General features: G+C 41.4%; 1 protein-coding gene across 4 annotated transcripts in view; it reads left to right on the forward strand.

The window, feature by feature from the left end:
• The first annotated feature begins 70 nt into the window (after nt 1–70).
• The window catches only part of armc8 (armadillo repeat containing 8), a 25,268-nt gene continuing 10,057 nt past the window's right edge, over nt 71–15,281 (forward strand). Inside the window, exons 1-18 of one of the 4 annotated variants that reach the window (XM_005746298.1) lie at nt 71–133; nt 1,333–1,455; nt 2,927–3,003; nt 4,214–4,285; nt 5,165–5,307; nt 5,391–5,488; nt 7,793–7,885; nt 7,985–8,065; nt 8,161–8,236; nt 8,306–8,396; nt 8,478–8,538; nt 8,658–8,858; nt 10,321–10,416; nt 10,505–10,587; nt 11,389–11,470; nt 11,625–11,711; nt 12,474–12,566; nt 12,700–12,849. In XM_005746298.1, the coding sequence (XP_005746355.1) occupies nt 131–133; nt 1,333–1,455; nt 2,927–3,003; nt 4,214–4,285; nt 5,165–5,307; nt 5,391–5,488; nt 7,793–7,885; nt 7,985–8,065; nt 8,161–8,236; nt 8,306–8,396; nt 8,478–8,538; nt 8,658–8,858; nt 10,321–10,416; nt 10,505–10,587; nt 11,389–11,470; nt 11,625–11,711; nt 12,474–12,566; nt 12,700–12,849 (1,710 nt within the window). In that variant the 5' untranslated portion in view covers nt 71–130. Of the gene's footprint in view, nt 134–459; nt 543–1,332; nt 1,456–2,073; nt 2,250–2,926; nt 3,004–4,213; nt 4,286–5,164; nt 5,308–5,390; nt 5,489–7,792; nt 7,886–7,984; nt 8,066–8,160; nt 8,237–8,305; nt 8,397–8,477; nt 8,539–8,657; nt 8,859–10,320; nt 10,417–10,504; nt 10,588–11,388; nt 11,471–11,624; nt 11,712–12,473; nt 12,567–12,699; nt 12,850–15,281 lie in introns of those variants that run through there. The other 3 variants (XM_005746299.1, XM_005746301.1, XM_005746300.1) reach the window with 3 other exon arrangements.

The raw sequence follows: 15,281 nt of genomic DNA on the forward strand, positions 1-15,281 counted from the left end.
CAGAGAAATTCACATTCACACTAAAGGATGGCTTCTGTTCTCATCTAAACACCATTAGCCTCTGTGGACACAGTCAAGCCGAGGTCCACGGCCTCCTAAAAGATGATTTGGCAATCTGTGAAGACATACAATGGTGATGATGATTACTTTCACTTAACACACAATTTCGCTAAAGTCTAGTTCTAATATACATTTCAGTGGGGTAAATTTTATTTTTCCACATCTTCTTGGATCATAGTTTTAGTTGCCTTTTAATCACACAGTGGAAAGGGACTTTAATAAGCTACAATACGGTCTTGGATGATCTTAAACAGTGCTAATGAATTACCATGTGACTAAAGCTATCCAGGAGCAATCGGGTAGACACCCGTTTAATTTTAGCGTATGAGCAGAGCTCCTGTTGGACTGTCATGTTTCATTTAGCTAGAAACAATAAATTAAACGAAAGGTATGCGAACTGAAGATGACCCTAGCACCTTTTTTAAAACATTAAAGACTCTACAATGCACGCTGCACCGGCGGGTAGCCCTTGAATACGTGCAGTAAGTAGTGCACGATGCTTTTTATTTTTATTTTTATTTTTTTAATCTGACAAATGTGTCCCATGCTGCTTTAAAGTATTCTCTACTTCGTATCCTCACACTCAAGCAGGGTAGCTACTAGAAGCTCAGGTCCTACGATACAACACGCAACAGCTAGCTAGGCTACGTAATTAAGCGAAACAACTCGACAGCGTATATGGAGGAAATTTGTTATATAAGAGCAAAGTGAACGAGCTGAGTACTTACAGATGGGGTGTAATTAACGAGTATTTTGAACCGGTTTATAGTCCATAAAGTTGCAAACTTGTGCAAAAAAACATGCTTATGTTTGTGGAAGAAACGAATAGAATGGATGTTCCCACCTCGCCTCTACCAATATGAGCGCATGCGCAATTCTTCATCAAATTCTAGTGACTAGCAGTAGATTCCATTATAAATGTGTAGAATTATATTACTATACTTGTTGCTAAGTCTTGATGTAAAAATATATTGTATTTTAAAAATTTGCGTTTTTAAATTTATTCCTTAATCTGATGCATAGTTCGCACGACTCAACCTATTGTGTCGAATCAAATTCAAGCAGACAGCAACTACGTCACGTTTATAAACAATATTTACTTTATTGACAAGTCCACGGTCTGTCAGAGAGCTCGCTAAGTTAGCGGTGTTGGTTTTTGTTGCATATCTGCTACGGGACATCACAGCTGAGCCTACGGAAGAATATAGGGGCCTGTTTTAGAAATAACGCTAGCAAAGAGTTGTCTGATTAGGCTACATTTACTTTTTAAAGGCCCCTCAAAGCTGCTCTGGGGGGTGGAGTGTCTCCAGACTGCTGCGCCGATTGGGGCGCTCCATCGGAGGAAGAGAGATGGCGTGCTTATTGGAGGCCCCACTCCGCATCAGTGTGCTGTCTGTGAGTGCCAGTCTTTATAATTTCAACTAGCATTGTCAGGTTATAGAATGCAAACGGCAACTGCGAGTAGCTGATTTTGTTTGGTCATCTAGAAGCTCTCAAGTATAAAGGTTTTTTCTGTTAGCCATAAAGCTAAGTTAAAGGCATTGCAACATGTAGCGGTCCGCCTACGTAGCTGTTGTAGAGAATGATTTTCTTCCTTGCGTTGCCCGGGCGGGCGGGAACCTTCCGAACACAATAAAGAGAATACATGCGAGCTGTGCCCGCTCGCCCCGTCGTTGTAACCTAAAACAAAATTGAGCGAACAAACTAGCTGTCAGTGTTACTCGGAATGAGTTAGCAGCTAATTGCTAAGAGTACCAGTGCTGTCACCAGTTTTGCAGTAGTCAAAACACGTTTATAGAATGCATCATGCACATTGGATAAAAAGTTGTAGGAATGAGATTTTTATTCAAACCACTCAGTATTATTTGATTTTAAGTTATGCGCCGTCTTAATTGCAATAGCAAACTTAACATTGTAAACCTAGCTAACGTTAGGTGCTCCTGCAAGTAACATTAGCAACTGTAGCATACGGTTAAGCTAGCGAAGCAAACTTCGCTAACTCACTGGTTTCCTTACTCTTGAGGGTTTTTTTTATATGTAGTGTGTTGGCAGTCAGAGCTGTAGTAATTGGTAAGACTCCGGGATTTACTCTAGCAAGTGACACTCACTGCCAACTGTAACTTGGCTAATATAACGCAAAATGTTCCACGAAAAAGCGCATAAGGAGCCCCCGTGAAACGCCCCCCATGGTAGGTGTATGCAGAAAGGAGGCAGTGTGATTGAAGATATCATGGTAACTGATACTTTAGCATCTCAGCTTCACTCTTTTTTAAAAAACAAAACAAAAAACGAGTTGATCCGTTATTGTGTATACATACATAATGCTGTATACTTGTGAAATGAATGTTTGCCACAGTGGCTGTCTGAATGAGAGGTACACAGGTACAGAACGTGTTGGGACACCTTGTGAGCTACGTGCTGGCATCAAAGTGTGACTCCGTTGGCAGCTGGAGGACGTTGACTTCTGCGGAAAGTTCTGGTCAAAGCTGCCAGTGATATAAACAAAGTTTTCTGGTGTCGCAGTGTCAAAAAGCTTTTAAAGGCTCCTGCCGTGGAGGCTGCTGTATTTTTCCTGTGTGTAACACAAAAGGTGTTATTTTAGTTGTAAAAAAAATAACAATTTAAAACTGCCCTTTTTATGTATAATTAATTATTGTTTATTTAATGGTTAATAATTGTTCAGTTAGAAACCAAATTCCGTAGGCTTTTACTCTGCTGAAATATGTGCACTTTGTCAGTTGTCAGATGTGGAGGACAGCATTTGATAGTGTAGAGAAAAAATACTGTACAAGGTAAATCCAGGGTCAAGTCAGTGATTTCTAAAAGTCATGTTTGTGTTTTTGTTTTGTTTTTTGTTCTAATGCAGGAAGTCACCGCCACTAGTCGCCATTATGTTGACAGACTGTTTGACCCCGACCCACAGAAAGTGCTTCAGGGAGTCATGTAAGTGTGGGTCTGATCGCGTATGATATATACACATGTATATCAAGGTGTTTCCTGTGTCAGAATAGTACTTATGTGAATACACACAAAAATACTGTCGCGCATTATGTAGGCAAGGCAAGAAGTCTGTGCATCTTATAGAGTTTTTTTGTTTTTGTTTGATGCATAAAATGCATTATGCTTCAAACTTGTAAATTAAATTGAAGTCTTACATATATATTTTTTTTCACAGTTTTCATTAATTCTCTTGGTGGAAGGCCAAAACCTGTTTGGTGGGTGGAGACATTGCAGAAAAATCTCTGCGTGTGCTGTTTTGTTTTTGATTTTGTTTTAAATTTTGTTTTACAAAGTGCAGGAAAAAAAGTGTTTGAAAAAAATTTTTTGCAGTAAATGACAGCTGTCAAATTCTGCTTGCCTCCAATTTGCAGACTTTATTCAGCCACTGCAATAGCACGTCTTTGGGCTTTCCTGATTTTTCTTTCTTTCTTTTTTGTTGAAAATGAATGAAATTGATGGTTAAAAAAAACAAAAACAAACAGTCCACCCTGTTACGTTAAATTCAGCTGTTGTTGTTGCTAAGAGTTTAATTCCACAGGCTGTTTATCATTTACCAACACGTGCTTGTTTTTAATGTCCCAAATTCTAAACATTAGTGACGACAGTGTTGCAGCAGGAGTGTGTGCTTACATGCACAGGCTTAGCTGTTTGTGACTTCGTGTCTCACTCTCACTCTTGGTCTGGACTGCTGTGATTTGGACTCGGACTATTTAGTTATTTTTAACTTGCGGGGAGACTAGCTCTGGTTACGACTTGTATCGTTTCATTAGCCGAGCGCCTGACCGCCTTAACTGCCTCCTAGATCAGTGTGCTTTTCCACTCACCTTGCTGCAGTTTGATATCACATATCATCTGAAGGTACTAACAGAGCAGAAGAAGCTCATGGGGGAAAAAATGCACTTAGACAAAGCCTGTTCATTTCTAATGTGTTACATGAGAATATGTAGAACATGAGCTTGATATCAATGATTTCTATTGTTGTTTTTAAAACTGTCAGCCTGCCTGACCTGTGTCGCCCTGATGTGCTTATAACTTATCAATTAAATGATAACATGCTATAAATCAAGGTGTTCATATTCACTCTTAAGGTTATATTATGTTGTTTCAAATACATTCACATGTCTCATATGGATGTATTTGTATGCTTTCACAGTGACATGAAGAACGCTGTCATAGGAAACAACAAGCAGAAGGCCAATCTGATTGTCCTCGGAGCCGTGCCGAGGTATGAATCCCCGCGCCTCTCACGCTCTCCTGCTCTCTACTTCCTTCTTTAGGTCTTTGAAAAAGTCATTCTAATGCACTTACATGAAGCTGTTGGAACATGGCACGCTTACCCTCTTGTGTCTGTTCCTCCAACCAAATAAGTTGGACCACATTAAAAGCACTTATGGTGCTTTTGAATCCAGTTGTTTTGCAACCCCCAACCTCTTTGATATCATAACAGAGCATGAAACTCACCACAGTACATTACCCCAGCCATCCTCTGAACCCATTTGGTCACAGATACAGAGTAGATGGATACTTAAAAAAGGTCTGTTAGGGCCAAGTTTATTTTTACCCCCAGGTTCTACAGGCTGATGCCTGTTTTGTTGACAGTAGTATAAAGTTGTAGTTCATGATAATATGAAACTACAGCACAGTTGTTAAAGCTATGCAATATAACCTGGTAGTAAATTCTGCTATGTCTTACAGGTTATGCAGGGTTTGTTCTCATGTTGAACCGGCTCCCAGGTTGGAGTTGGGAAACAGACGTCCTCTCTAGGCAAAGGCTAGAAAAATAGGCTGCTGGGGCTTTATTTGTCTTTTTCCACTTCCTATGTATGGTTCTGCTGGAGGTTTCTTCCTGTTAAACGAGAGTTTTTCCTTTCCGCAGTGACAAACTCAGTGCTTGCTCATGGAGGGGTCATCTTATTGTTGGGATTTTCTCTTTATTATTGTAGGTTCTTTGTCTTACAGTATAAAGTGCCTTGAGGTGACTGTTGTGTGTTTAAGTGCTCTGTATATAAATTGCATTGGATAGAAGTGATAAGACTTTATTCAACTGTCTTATTACAAAACCTAGAGAAACCCTGACTGTGCTTCCCTCCTCTGTTGGCTCCAGGTTATTATACCTGCTGCAGCAGAGCTCGTCCAGTATGGAGCTGAGGACAGAGTGCGCCGTAGTGTTGGGAAGCCTCGCCATGGGCACTGAGAACAACATCAAGTCCCTGGTGGACTGTCACATCATCCCTGCCCTTCTTCAAGGTTGGGTCAAACACACACGCACACACAGATGTATGCAAATACTGTAGGTGACGTGAGATTACACGTACTCTGTGTGCTTGCAGGTCTCTTATCTCCGGACCTGGTCTTCATTGAAGCTTGCCTTCGATGTCTCAGAACTGTCTTCATCAGTCCAGTCACCCCTGTGCAGCTGCTTTATACTGTAGGTCGCCTTAAATGCCTTCTATACCACATGTGTAGACAAGTTTGGTCATGACAAGCGCAGAGTACCAGTCTCAGGTATTTGTTGTAGCAAATAAATACAGAACAGAGGCACTAATAAAATGTATTATTGGAAGAAATGCAGTGATTAATATGATCTGATTTGATTCAGAGTCTTATCAAATTCTTTGCCACACTCGTTAGCCTCTGCTGCAGCGGACGTGCAGCTTAGAGGTGTTAATTAAACCTCATGGTGGCACAGACAAGTGTGATTGTTCCGCTTGGTAGCAGTATGCTGTGTAAACACCTAAAGCAGTTTAAATGCAGCATATTGATTCTTCTCTGAAAGAAAATGGAATCAGTAATGTGGGGCGACTGTATCTGTCTCGCTGTAACCAGAAATCTACCAGAGCACCCATCTGTCATTTCCTTGTTTGAATAGCTGGCTAGCCAGCATATAAACTGTCTTTCTGTTTAAGCCTTTGCAGCCATCAAAGACTTTAACCATCAGCAGTTTGTTTACGCAAAGAGGATGGACACAGGATACCAACACTGGTGTCAGCTAGACACAAGCACGCAAACCATGTCAGATAAATGTAAATATACTCCAGTTGTATTAGTAAAATGAAGCTCTGCGTGGTAACCTGGTGCACCTAATTTTGAGATTTGAGTCGTGCAGTTGTTGAGGAAAAAGTCATTTTTATAACCAAAAACAACAAAACCCTGTTTACCCCTTCAAAGCTTGCTGGGAGTAGTCCTTGAAGCTCTCCTGGTCTGAGTGATTTCAGCCTGCTTACAAAACAAAATGACTGGTTTGCATCAAAAGTTAGTGATGAGTTAGTTAGTGGTGGTCTCTGACTATGCGGCTACTGTTGGAAAAGCCAAGAAACACTCCTGATTGTCGTCATACCGTGACTTTAGTGAGGTGTCGAAACTCATTGTTAGGGGCAAAGGAGAGGTTCTTAAATTTCATCTTTATGAGAGAATTAAAGAAAAGTTCAAAAGTATCCATGCTGTCATGGATACTTACTTGGTCAAACTCATAATCAGCAGGTCAGTCTTTAAAAAAAAACAAAAAAAAAACCATCACATTCTTTTATCTCCAACAGAAAGCATGAGGACAGTTTTAGTTAAAGATGTTACTCGCGACTATTTGACTGAAAGTTTAAAAAAAAAAGAAAGGAAAAATAAAAAGCATGTGTTAAACAGTCACTCTATTGTTAGCATTGCTAGCAGCAGTGGCTACCCTATTTGCAAGGTGCCGTGCAGAGTATGGTGACTCATCGCTCTTGTTGAGTGGTTGCGAGTGCGTTTCCTCTGACACAGCTGACATGGAACGGTTTATCTTTTACAAAGCACCACAGAAGTACCTGGGTGTTCACCTCAACAATAAACTGGACTGGACTACAAATACAGACATCCTGTATAAGAAGGGCCAGAGTCGACTCCACCCGCTGAGGAGACTGAGGTCCTTCGGAGTCTGCAGGACTCTGTTAAGGACATTCTATGACACTGTGGTAGCATCTGCCCTTTTATATGCAGTGGCCTGCAGGGGGAGTGGATGGAGAGGAGGATGTTAGTAAAGCTGACATCCATCATGAACAACCCACATCACCCACTGCATGAGTATGTGAGTGGGCTGAGCAGCTCCTTTAGTCAGAGACTGAAACACCCTCGCTGCAGGAAGGAGCGCTTTCGCAGATCATTCATCCCAACAGCAGTTAGACTCTGTAACCCCTCAATCACAAAGTCATAAGTCACTGGACACTGAACATCCACGGTCACCACTTCATGCATAATGGACCTTCCATGTGTATGGACATGTGCCGGTATATATGTATGTATATGTATACATATGTATATTTAGTGTGTGTGTGTGTGTGTGTGTGTGTGTACACATGTCTATAAATAGGAATAGTAGTGGTACAATAGTTATGTCAAGCTATATAGTTTGTCTTCCATATTTCCAACCATATCCATAATCACATACTGTGTATGCTACCATTGTATATAGTGCATTCTCTTACTTTTTTCACTGATTGTACTTATTTGTATTTTTGTATTTCCTTCTGATATCTGTACTTGAGCTGAGGTGACGCAAAAATGTCCCCGTTGTGGGATCAATAAAGTTTTATCTTATCTTATCTCTTAGAACTGAGATTGTCAGGAGTTTATTTTCACCCACCCTGTTTACATTTTCACATCAGAGATGGTTTAAAAGTTGACTATTCTTGAACATGATCACCCATTCTCTCATTGAAATGATTCTGTGTGTATGTTCTCTTTCGTTTGTTTTCTTTTTGAGGACCCCACTGTGATTCCTCATTTAATGTCTCTTCTGAGCAACTCTCTGAGAACCCAGGAGTACATCACCCAGATCTTCTCCCACTGTTGTAAGGTATTTGTTGGTATTTGATTGCCCATAAACACACTGGAGTCCATCACAGTGTCTCTGTTCAGACTGATCGATTGCTGATTTGAGATTTGTTGTGTTCAGACTCCAGAGCACCAGACGATCCTTTTCAACCACGGCGCCATCCAAAATATTGCCCCTTTGCTCATTTCACCCTCTTATAAGGTATAATGGGAGTGTGCATCTTTACCCCGTGTGACCATATGACCTTTGACACACAATACTCTGTAACACTCCATACATCGTCCTCTGTTCTCCAGGTCCGGATGCAGGCGTTAAAGTGTTTCTCAGTCCTGGCGTATGAGAACACTCAGGTCTCCATGACACTGGTGAATGGTGAGGAGCTTTTCTTCTTCTACTTTCTCTCGTCTTTTTCTCCTCTCATGTGCTTTTTTTCCTCATCAGTGCTGGTGGATGGTGAGCTACTCACTCAGGTATTTGTCAAAATGATGCAAAGGGATCAACCCATTGAAATGCAGCTAACAGCAGCCAAATGGTGAGTGGCATAACATTTATTTATTACTGAGTTATATCCTCTGTACCTTTTGTTTATTTGTGACCTCTTCTCCTGTTCCAGTCTAACCTATATGTGTCGAGCGAGTGCCATCAGGACAGACGATAGCTGCATAGTACTAAAGGTCAGATTTTTCCCACATGTTCTTGTGCCTCGCTTCATCATTTCTCTTGTGATACTCTACCAGTGGCACTTCTTTTTTGTTTTTTCCCCCTTAAATGTGACTTTTTGCTGCTTGTGCAGACCCTGCCATGTCTCGTGCGAATGTGCAGTAAAGAGCATTTGCTCGAGGAAAGGGTGGAGGGTGCAGAGACACTGGCCTATCTCATGGAGCCCGACGTGGAGCTGCAGAGGATCGCAAGCACCACTGATCACCTCGTGGCCATGCTAGCCGACTACTTCAAGTACCCCAGCTCGGTGTCTGCCATCACTGACATCAAGAGGGTGAGTTGTGTCTGTTCAGTTAAGCAGTTTTAATATTTATCTTTTAAAATGAGGAATCTCAGAGAACTTGATTGCATTGTTCATCACACGTCAGTTCAAGACGTTGCCACTGTGGCAACTTTTCATCCATCACAGGCTTTGTGACTTTTAGATTTCCCCTTCTCTAAGCTGCTCTCGATGAAACCAGCTGCTGGTCTAAGGTCTCCCACTGCCCCCATGAAATAGTGTTGTCACAAAACACACACGTATCTGTTTAAATATCCCATTATGCCCACAAGAGGGCAAACCAGTGCTGTGAAGAACACAGAACACTGTTCTTCAAACATGACCAACATGGCCCATTCAGTGTCTGCTGAGAGTGCAGTCCAGATTTCACAGTTAACGGCCTTCTAATTTGTTAATACAATTTTCATATAGATTTTTTTTTTTTATTAAAAAATGTGCTTACATATTGCACCACCTATTAAAAGGTTTGTATATATTTGACTTTGTGTGTAAATTCAAAGTTGTGCACTCACTTGTTGTTGTTTTTTAATGATGTAAGCTGCAGTCATTTCTTCCCTGGAACATAAAATAGTTCAAAGAAATCACTGAAAGCATTACCGTGGCATTCATGCCTACGATGAGTGTCAACTTTTGATCACAACTTTAAATAATTGAGTGTGAATTATATTTGCTGCAGGCACACCTGTGTATGTCTGCTCTGTTCAGTGAGCAGCTGATTTGCAGCCCGTGTGCTGAGTGAGAGGAAAACTAGTTGTGTAGCTATGAGTGATCACGTTTACATGTAAATTTAGTGTAAATCATAGCACAGCTGTGGTCTGTAAATTGTGTGTTTGGAGATTTTTGTCAGAAGATGCAGTTACGAAATGATTTGATTGCTGATGTTTTATAAACAACAATGAAGCGTAGCTAATGCTTCGACCATAGTCACAGTAAAGATGTGGACTCACTAAAAATTGGACCTGTGAATTGAAAGTCGGAGCATTAGAAAGTGCTGACAGTTTCCTTTTGGGATTATCAAAACTTCTTTTCTTCTGTGCGTAACAAATTTGATTGCATCCATTTGGCTCAATAGCGGGATTCTGATGAAAAGTTCAGGGGCTTGTAACATTTGTCTGTGAACCAACAAACTGAACTTGTGCTAATCAGTCTTATAGTTGTAGATGTTTTTCAGGGCATTTAAATATCTGCTGTCTGTGTCCCTAAAACATTTCCTTTCTTGTTTACTAAGACAAATTGAAGGCTGTTGAAATGTATTCCTTTTGCCCAGAAAGACTGTTTAGCTGTTCGATCACTCAGCTTTGACCCGGTAACCCTCAGATTGAGGTCATTCAGTTCCCAGGAACAAATACGTAATGCTGATAAACATATTTATTAATCATAAAATGGATCCTTCACCTTGAATAAAAAAACCTTTGTCACTTAATGTTCAGCAACAGTTCACTTTGCTGTCTTGCAGCTGGACCACGACCTGAAACACGCACACGAGCTGAGACAAGCAGCTTTCAAACTGTACGCCTCGCTGGGCTCCAACGATGAGGAGATCCGCAAAAAGGTGCCCTCTGGTTTACGTCTCTGTTTGCTTATGTAAACGTGTCATTATATGTTTCTGTGCTAACCCGGCCCCTCATGTTGGCTTTCAGATAACAGAGACGGAGAACATGATGGACAGGATAGTCAGTGGCCTATCAGAATCCAGCATTAAAGTCCGTTTGGCGGCTGTCAGGTATGGTGCAAAGTGAGACAGCTGCAAAGACTTGAGGAGGTTAGCACTAAATTTGAGCTTGGTAAAGTTAAAGTGGACCTGTTTTGGCATAGAAAGTTTTCCACTTTAGCCATTTTATTGCTTTTATGTAGATCTTTTAACAGGAAGTCATGTAGATTTGATTGAAATATTATATCCACCCTAATAATCCAATAAACAGTAATGAGCAAAATATTTACTGAACAGAGACGTCCTGCTTTAATGTTTGTTGCTTTCCTCGTGCTGTGCGCACTCATGCTCTGGATCAGATTCATGTCCAAACTGGTACGGATGTATTAGAGAAATTTGCCGTTTCTAATTAAGATCGATATTCTTAAAAGGTTTACAGCAGAGCCACAGCCTTTCGCTGCTTCTGTTTGGGGAAAACTAAGATGTAGGGCAACCTATCAGAATGAAGCTAGCTTAAGGGGGGCAGGACCTTAATGTAAAGGGAGCTGAAGAATTTAGTGTAATAGGTCCACTTGCGGTAATGTTTCCAATGTAACTACATTAGATCTCATACAGTTGTGTTAGAGAAAATGTTACATTACTTTTTAAATCATATAATTAGTATTAATTCTCTGTACACATTTAACCCTTTATGTCAGCTTGCTGTTGCACTCTGGAGGCCTGGCTTGGACCACAGTGGGATTTGCCTGTTGATGAGTAAAACCACAGGCAGTTTAATTCAGGCTCCGGTGCTGTTCTGGTACATTAAACCAAAGCTTTGACACACTGAATATCTCCATTAAACCACCTGTTTATATTTTTGTTTTGTCCTAGGTGTCTTCACAGTCTTTCTCGGTCGGTGCAGCAGCTGAGAACCAGCTTCCACGATCATGCAGTATGGAAACCCCTGATGAAGGTCACTGGAATTTGACGTTAAAGTTTTGTTTACAGCATATTTTCACAGCTATTTAGTGGAGCTCTGAGTTTCTCTACCTGACACATTAACGTCGAGCCTGTCTGCGATTGTGAGAGGAAATATCAACTAAGGTTGTGTGTTCTGTTGTACGCAGCTCTTGCAGAACGCCCCGGATGAAGTCCTGGTTATGGCTTCCTCTACACTATGCAATCTACTGCTGGAATTCTCACCCAGCAAAGAGGTACACTCATGGAGACACTCCGGGTTCTGAAATGAATCGAGTTTGCTGACACGTTCATCTCGTTGTTCGGCTGTTTGATTCACAGCTGTCCTAGTTTGGTACAATCTCACCGCTCACACAGCCTCGTTTTCAGCCACAGCAGAAAGCTTTAAAAACTGAGCAGGTGGAACATGTGCTGGTAAACACAGCAGGGCAGGTAGAAGCTCAGAAGCCACATTTCCCTACAGCAAAAGAGATTAAGTGCAGGTCTTACACCTACTCTGAGAAGGAACCCAGACTGAAGTGCAGAGAGAAGCGGAGAGAGTGGACGGCTGTGGTTGAGGGAGCGACACCGTGAATGACTAGAGGGAGTTGTAAAGCAGAGAAATTAAATGTTTTCTGATCGTCTGCATTCTGAAGCTGTAAACTCACTAACCCCTCCTCACAGCCCTGCAGGAAGAAGCTGCTTTTAACCAAAAAGCAGGCACACACGTCACACCTGCATTTCTGACACAGGCAAAGCACCAAAAAGAGACAAACCCGGCTCCCACATTTGTATAAGGTGTTTCTACAAGAGCTGATTATGAATGTAGGTAGGCAACAGCCCCATGCAGACAGTATTTGAGAGGAAATGCTCTGCAGACTGCACGACTGATGATGATGATGATGATGATGCCGTTCCTGATGGAGATGTTAAAAAATAGCTGTTTAGTAAAGTAACGTTTTCTTTTTTGTTTTTTAATTACTTTAATGTTGAGTCCAGTTGTCTTTGTGTGTCTGCAGCCCATCCTGGAGTCAGGGGTAATGGAATTACTATGCAGTCTAACCCAGAGCGACAGTCCTGCACTGAGAGTCAATGGGATCTGGGCCCTGATGGTGAGCTTTTATTTAATTTTTTTACTTTAAAATATTCCCCTCCACCCTTCGTCTGCACTGTAAAAGTGAGCTGCTGTGTTTGGCTTGATGTTAAAATATCCCGACTGACTACTTTGTGTGTTTGTGTGTTAAGAATATGGCGTTCCAAGCTGATCAGAAGGTGAAGGTGGAGATTGTTCGGTGTTTGGGCACAGAACAGCTGTTCCGCCTGCTATCAGACCCCGACACCAACGTGCTGATGAAGACCCTCGGTCTGCTGCGCAATCTACTGTCGCAACGCGCAGTGAGACACGCAAACACACACATGAACAGACATGAATAAGGCTGCAATTAAAGCTTTTTCTCTTTTGTTTGTTTTGGGGGTTTTTTTCATTGTTGGATAAGCTTTCGATTATTGTGTCGATTAACTGCTGAACACTCACCGGCTCAAATTAAATCTCAGATGGAAATCACCTCGTTCTGAGTCAAATTTCAAAGGCTTTGAATTTTTTTAAAGCACAAAACTTCACACTGAATCACATTGTAACTTAAATCAGTTTTATTGATATTACAACAACAGTCACAACAAAGTCAATGCTCTACAATAAGCAGTCAGATTAGTTTCTAATAGGAGTGGACAGATAAACGGTAGCGTGTTTCCTGTGGGACGTTGAACTCTTGTGATTTGGTGTAATGCACACTGTTTCTATTGTAAGTGAGTCGCTACAAACTACTAAGTGCTTTGAAGCTTTTGAGCTTTCTTAAGTATGAAAGAATCCATGAATGTTTGGTGAGATTTGTAGTCTTCGGGGGGAATTAAGCCCTCATAGGTTCTTTCAGGGCAAATTGGTCCTGGTTAGAAGGTCAGATTGATGAGTTTATTATAAAAACAGTGATTAAAGTCACATTCAAAGGATTAACTCATGCAGCACAGGGATACAGAGGCCCTCGATTTCGAGTCAGGCCTTGTAGTGGGGCTTTTTGGCAAGCGCGTGGCTGAGGGTCTGGCGCTTTGTAGGTCAGTTGGCGGTCCAATCTCCAGTTGCTAAAATGAGTGGATACAGTGTGGTAGACTAGTGCAGTGTCTGCATCGATACACTGTTGTAGTGAAAACAGAGTTGAGTGTGAAGCCAGACTTGTTGATCTGTGTTTCTACCCTTGCCTGTAGCCACAAGCTAAGGAAAAAGATCAGATTTAAGTGGTGGAAATGGGTTCTTCCTCAGAGAGAGCATGGGAAAACCCGGTCATTTAGGAGGAACTCTAAGTCAAGCTGGGCTCGATGGTCTGATCCTTATATTGGCCCTGTCTGCAGTCACAGATCTGATGGCAGAGGTAGTGTTCTCTGAATCACACAAACACACCAGGAGTTTTTTTTCTCACTTTCAACACAAAGACATGTTTACATACAACGAAAAACAAGTCAGTTTCTGATGTAGGTGTCCATCAGTACAATCTTAGCTCAGATTAGGGGCTCAAAAGGAGTCTGCTATTTTGGCATATGACTCTGTGAGTGAGGAATGTGAGGCTCCAACGCCAGAGAGACTGTCTCCAGTTCTGGTTCCCATTCATATCCTCACACAGGGAGCCAGTAGCTGGGTAAGCTTGGATAAGCACAAGAAAATTGATGCCTGGATACTAATGAATGAGTGTTAAGCAGCTACAACAGTTTGGTGTGTAGAGCAGCTTCCCAAATTCCACGGTGATGTTTTGTCCCATTACCGATCAAAACCTCTGTTCAGTTTACAGTAGAGCAGAGAAAGCTAATATTAATATTTCCCAGATAATATTTAAGATATTTTTAAAATGTGTACTGTTTGCTGTGGATACTTTGCAGTAATTATGAAATGATGTTGTTAAATGAATAAATAAATTTTAGCTTTCCACTGGTTACATGCAAATATTATCGTGACTATCGTGCTGCGTCAGATTCGATATCAACAAAATCCACTTTCACAAAAGAGTCTAGTTTATGCAACAAATGTACTGCTGCTGTTTGTGAACTGCTCTTAGGTGGCCCATATGTCATAGGCTACGTTCACACTGCAGGTCTTAATGCTCAATTCCGATTTTTTTTGATCAATCCGATTTTTTTTTTTCTCTGCTTGTCCACACTACAAATAAAATGTGACAGCAGACGCGCTCTAGTGTGAACCCTCAAAGCGGCTCGCATGCACAAAAGAAGACGACACACACAACGCGCTCTGTTTAGACCCAGAGCAAACAGGATTGTTTGACTGATGGACCTTAATATAAAGACTTGTTTCAGACTTTACGTTTCCCAATTTTGCTTTATGTTATTTTGTCATTTACAAATGGCCTAATAATTATCCTTATTGCTGTTTTAGAGAGGAGCAGTGCTTCAAAGGATAGTTGCAGATTTCTGTCAGAATCTGCAGATTATACAGTATAAATAAAATGTTCACGTTTCTCCAACGTTGTCTTCCAAACAGTTTCACTGGATGGCCAGGAAGCATTCGCGATGTCTTCTCTGGCGCTGATAATTGGCGTCTGTCTTGTGTCAGTGACATAAAAGACGGATTTAATGCGACATGACCGTTCAAACAGCAGTCACTTTCTAAAACATCAGATATGTATCGGATTCAGTACCACATATGAAAGTGACCCAGGTCGGATTTGAAAATATCGGATTTGTGCTGCTCCTCCTTGAATCGCTACCTTATCGTGGTGGAGGGGTTTGTGTGTCCCAGGGATCCCAGGGGCTATGTTGTCTGGGGG

Source organism: Pundamilia nyererei, unplaced genomic scaffold, assembly GCF_000239375.1.
Source record: "Pundamilia nyererei isolate P.nyererei 1_Seehausen unplaced genomic scaffold, PunNye1.0 scaffold00176, whole genome shotgun sequence".
NCBI lineage: Eukaryota > Metazoa > Chordata > Actinopteri > Cichliformes > Cichlidae > Pundamilia > Pundamilia nyererei.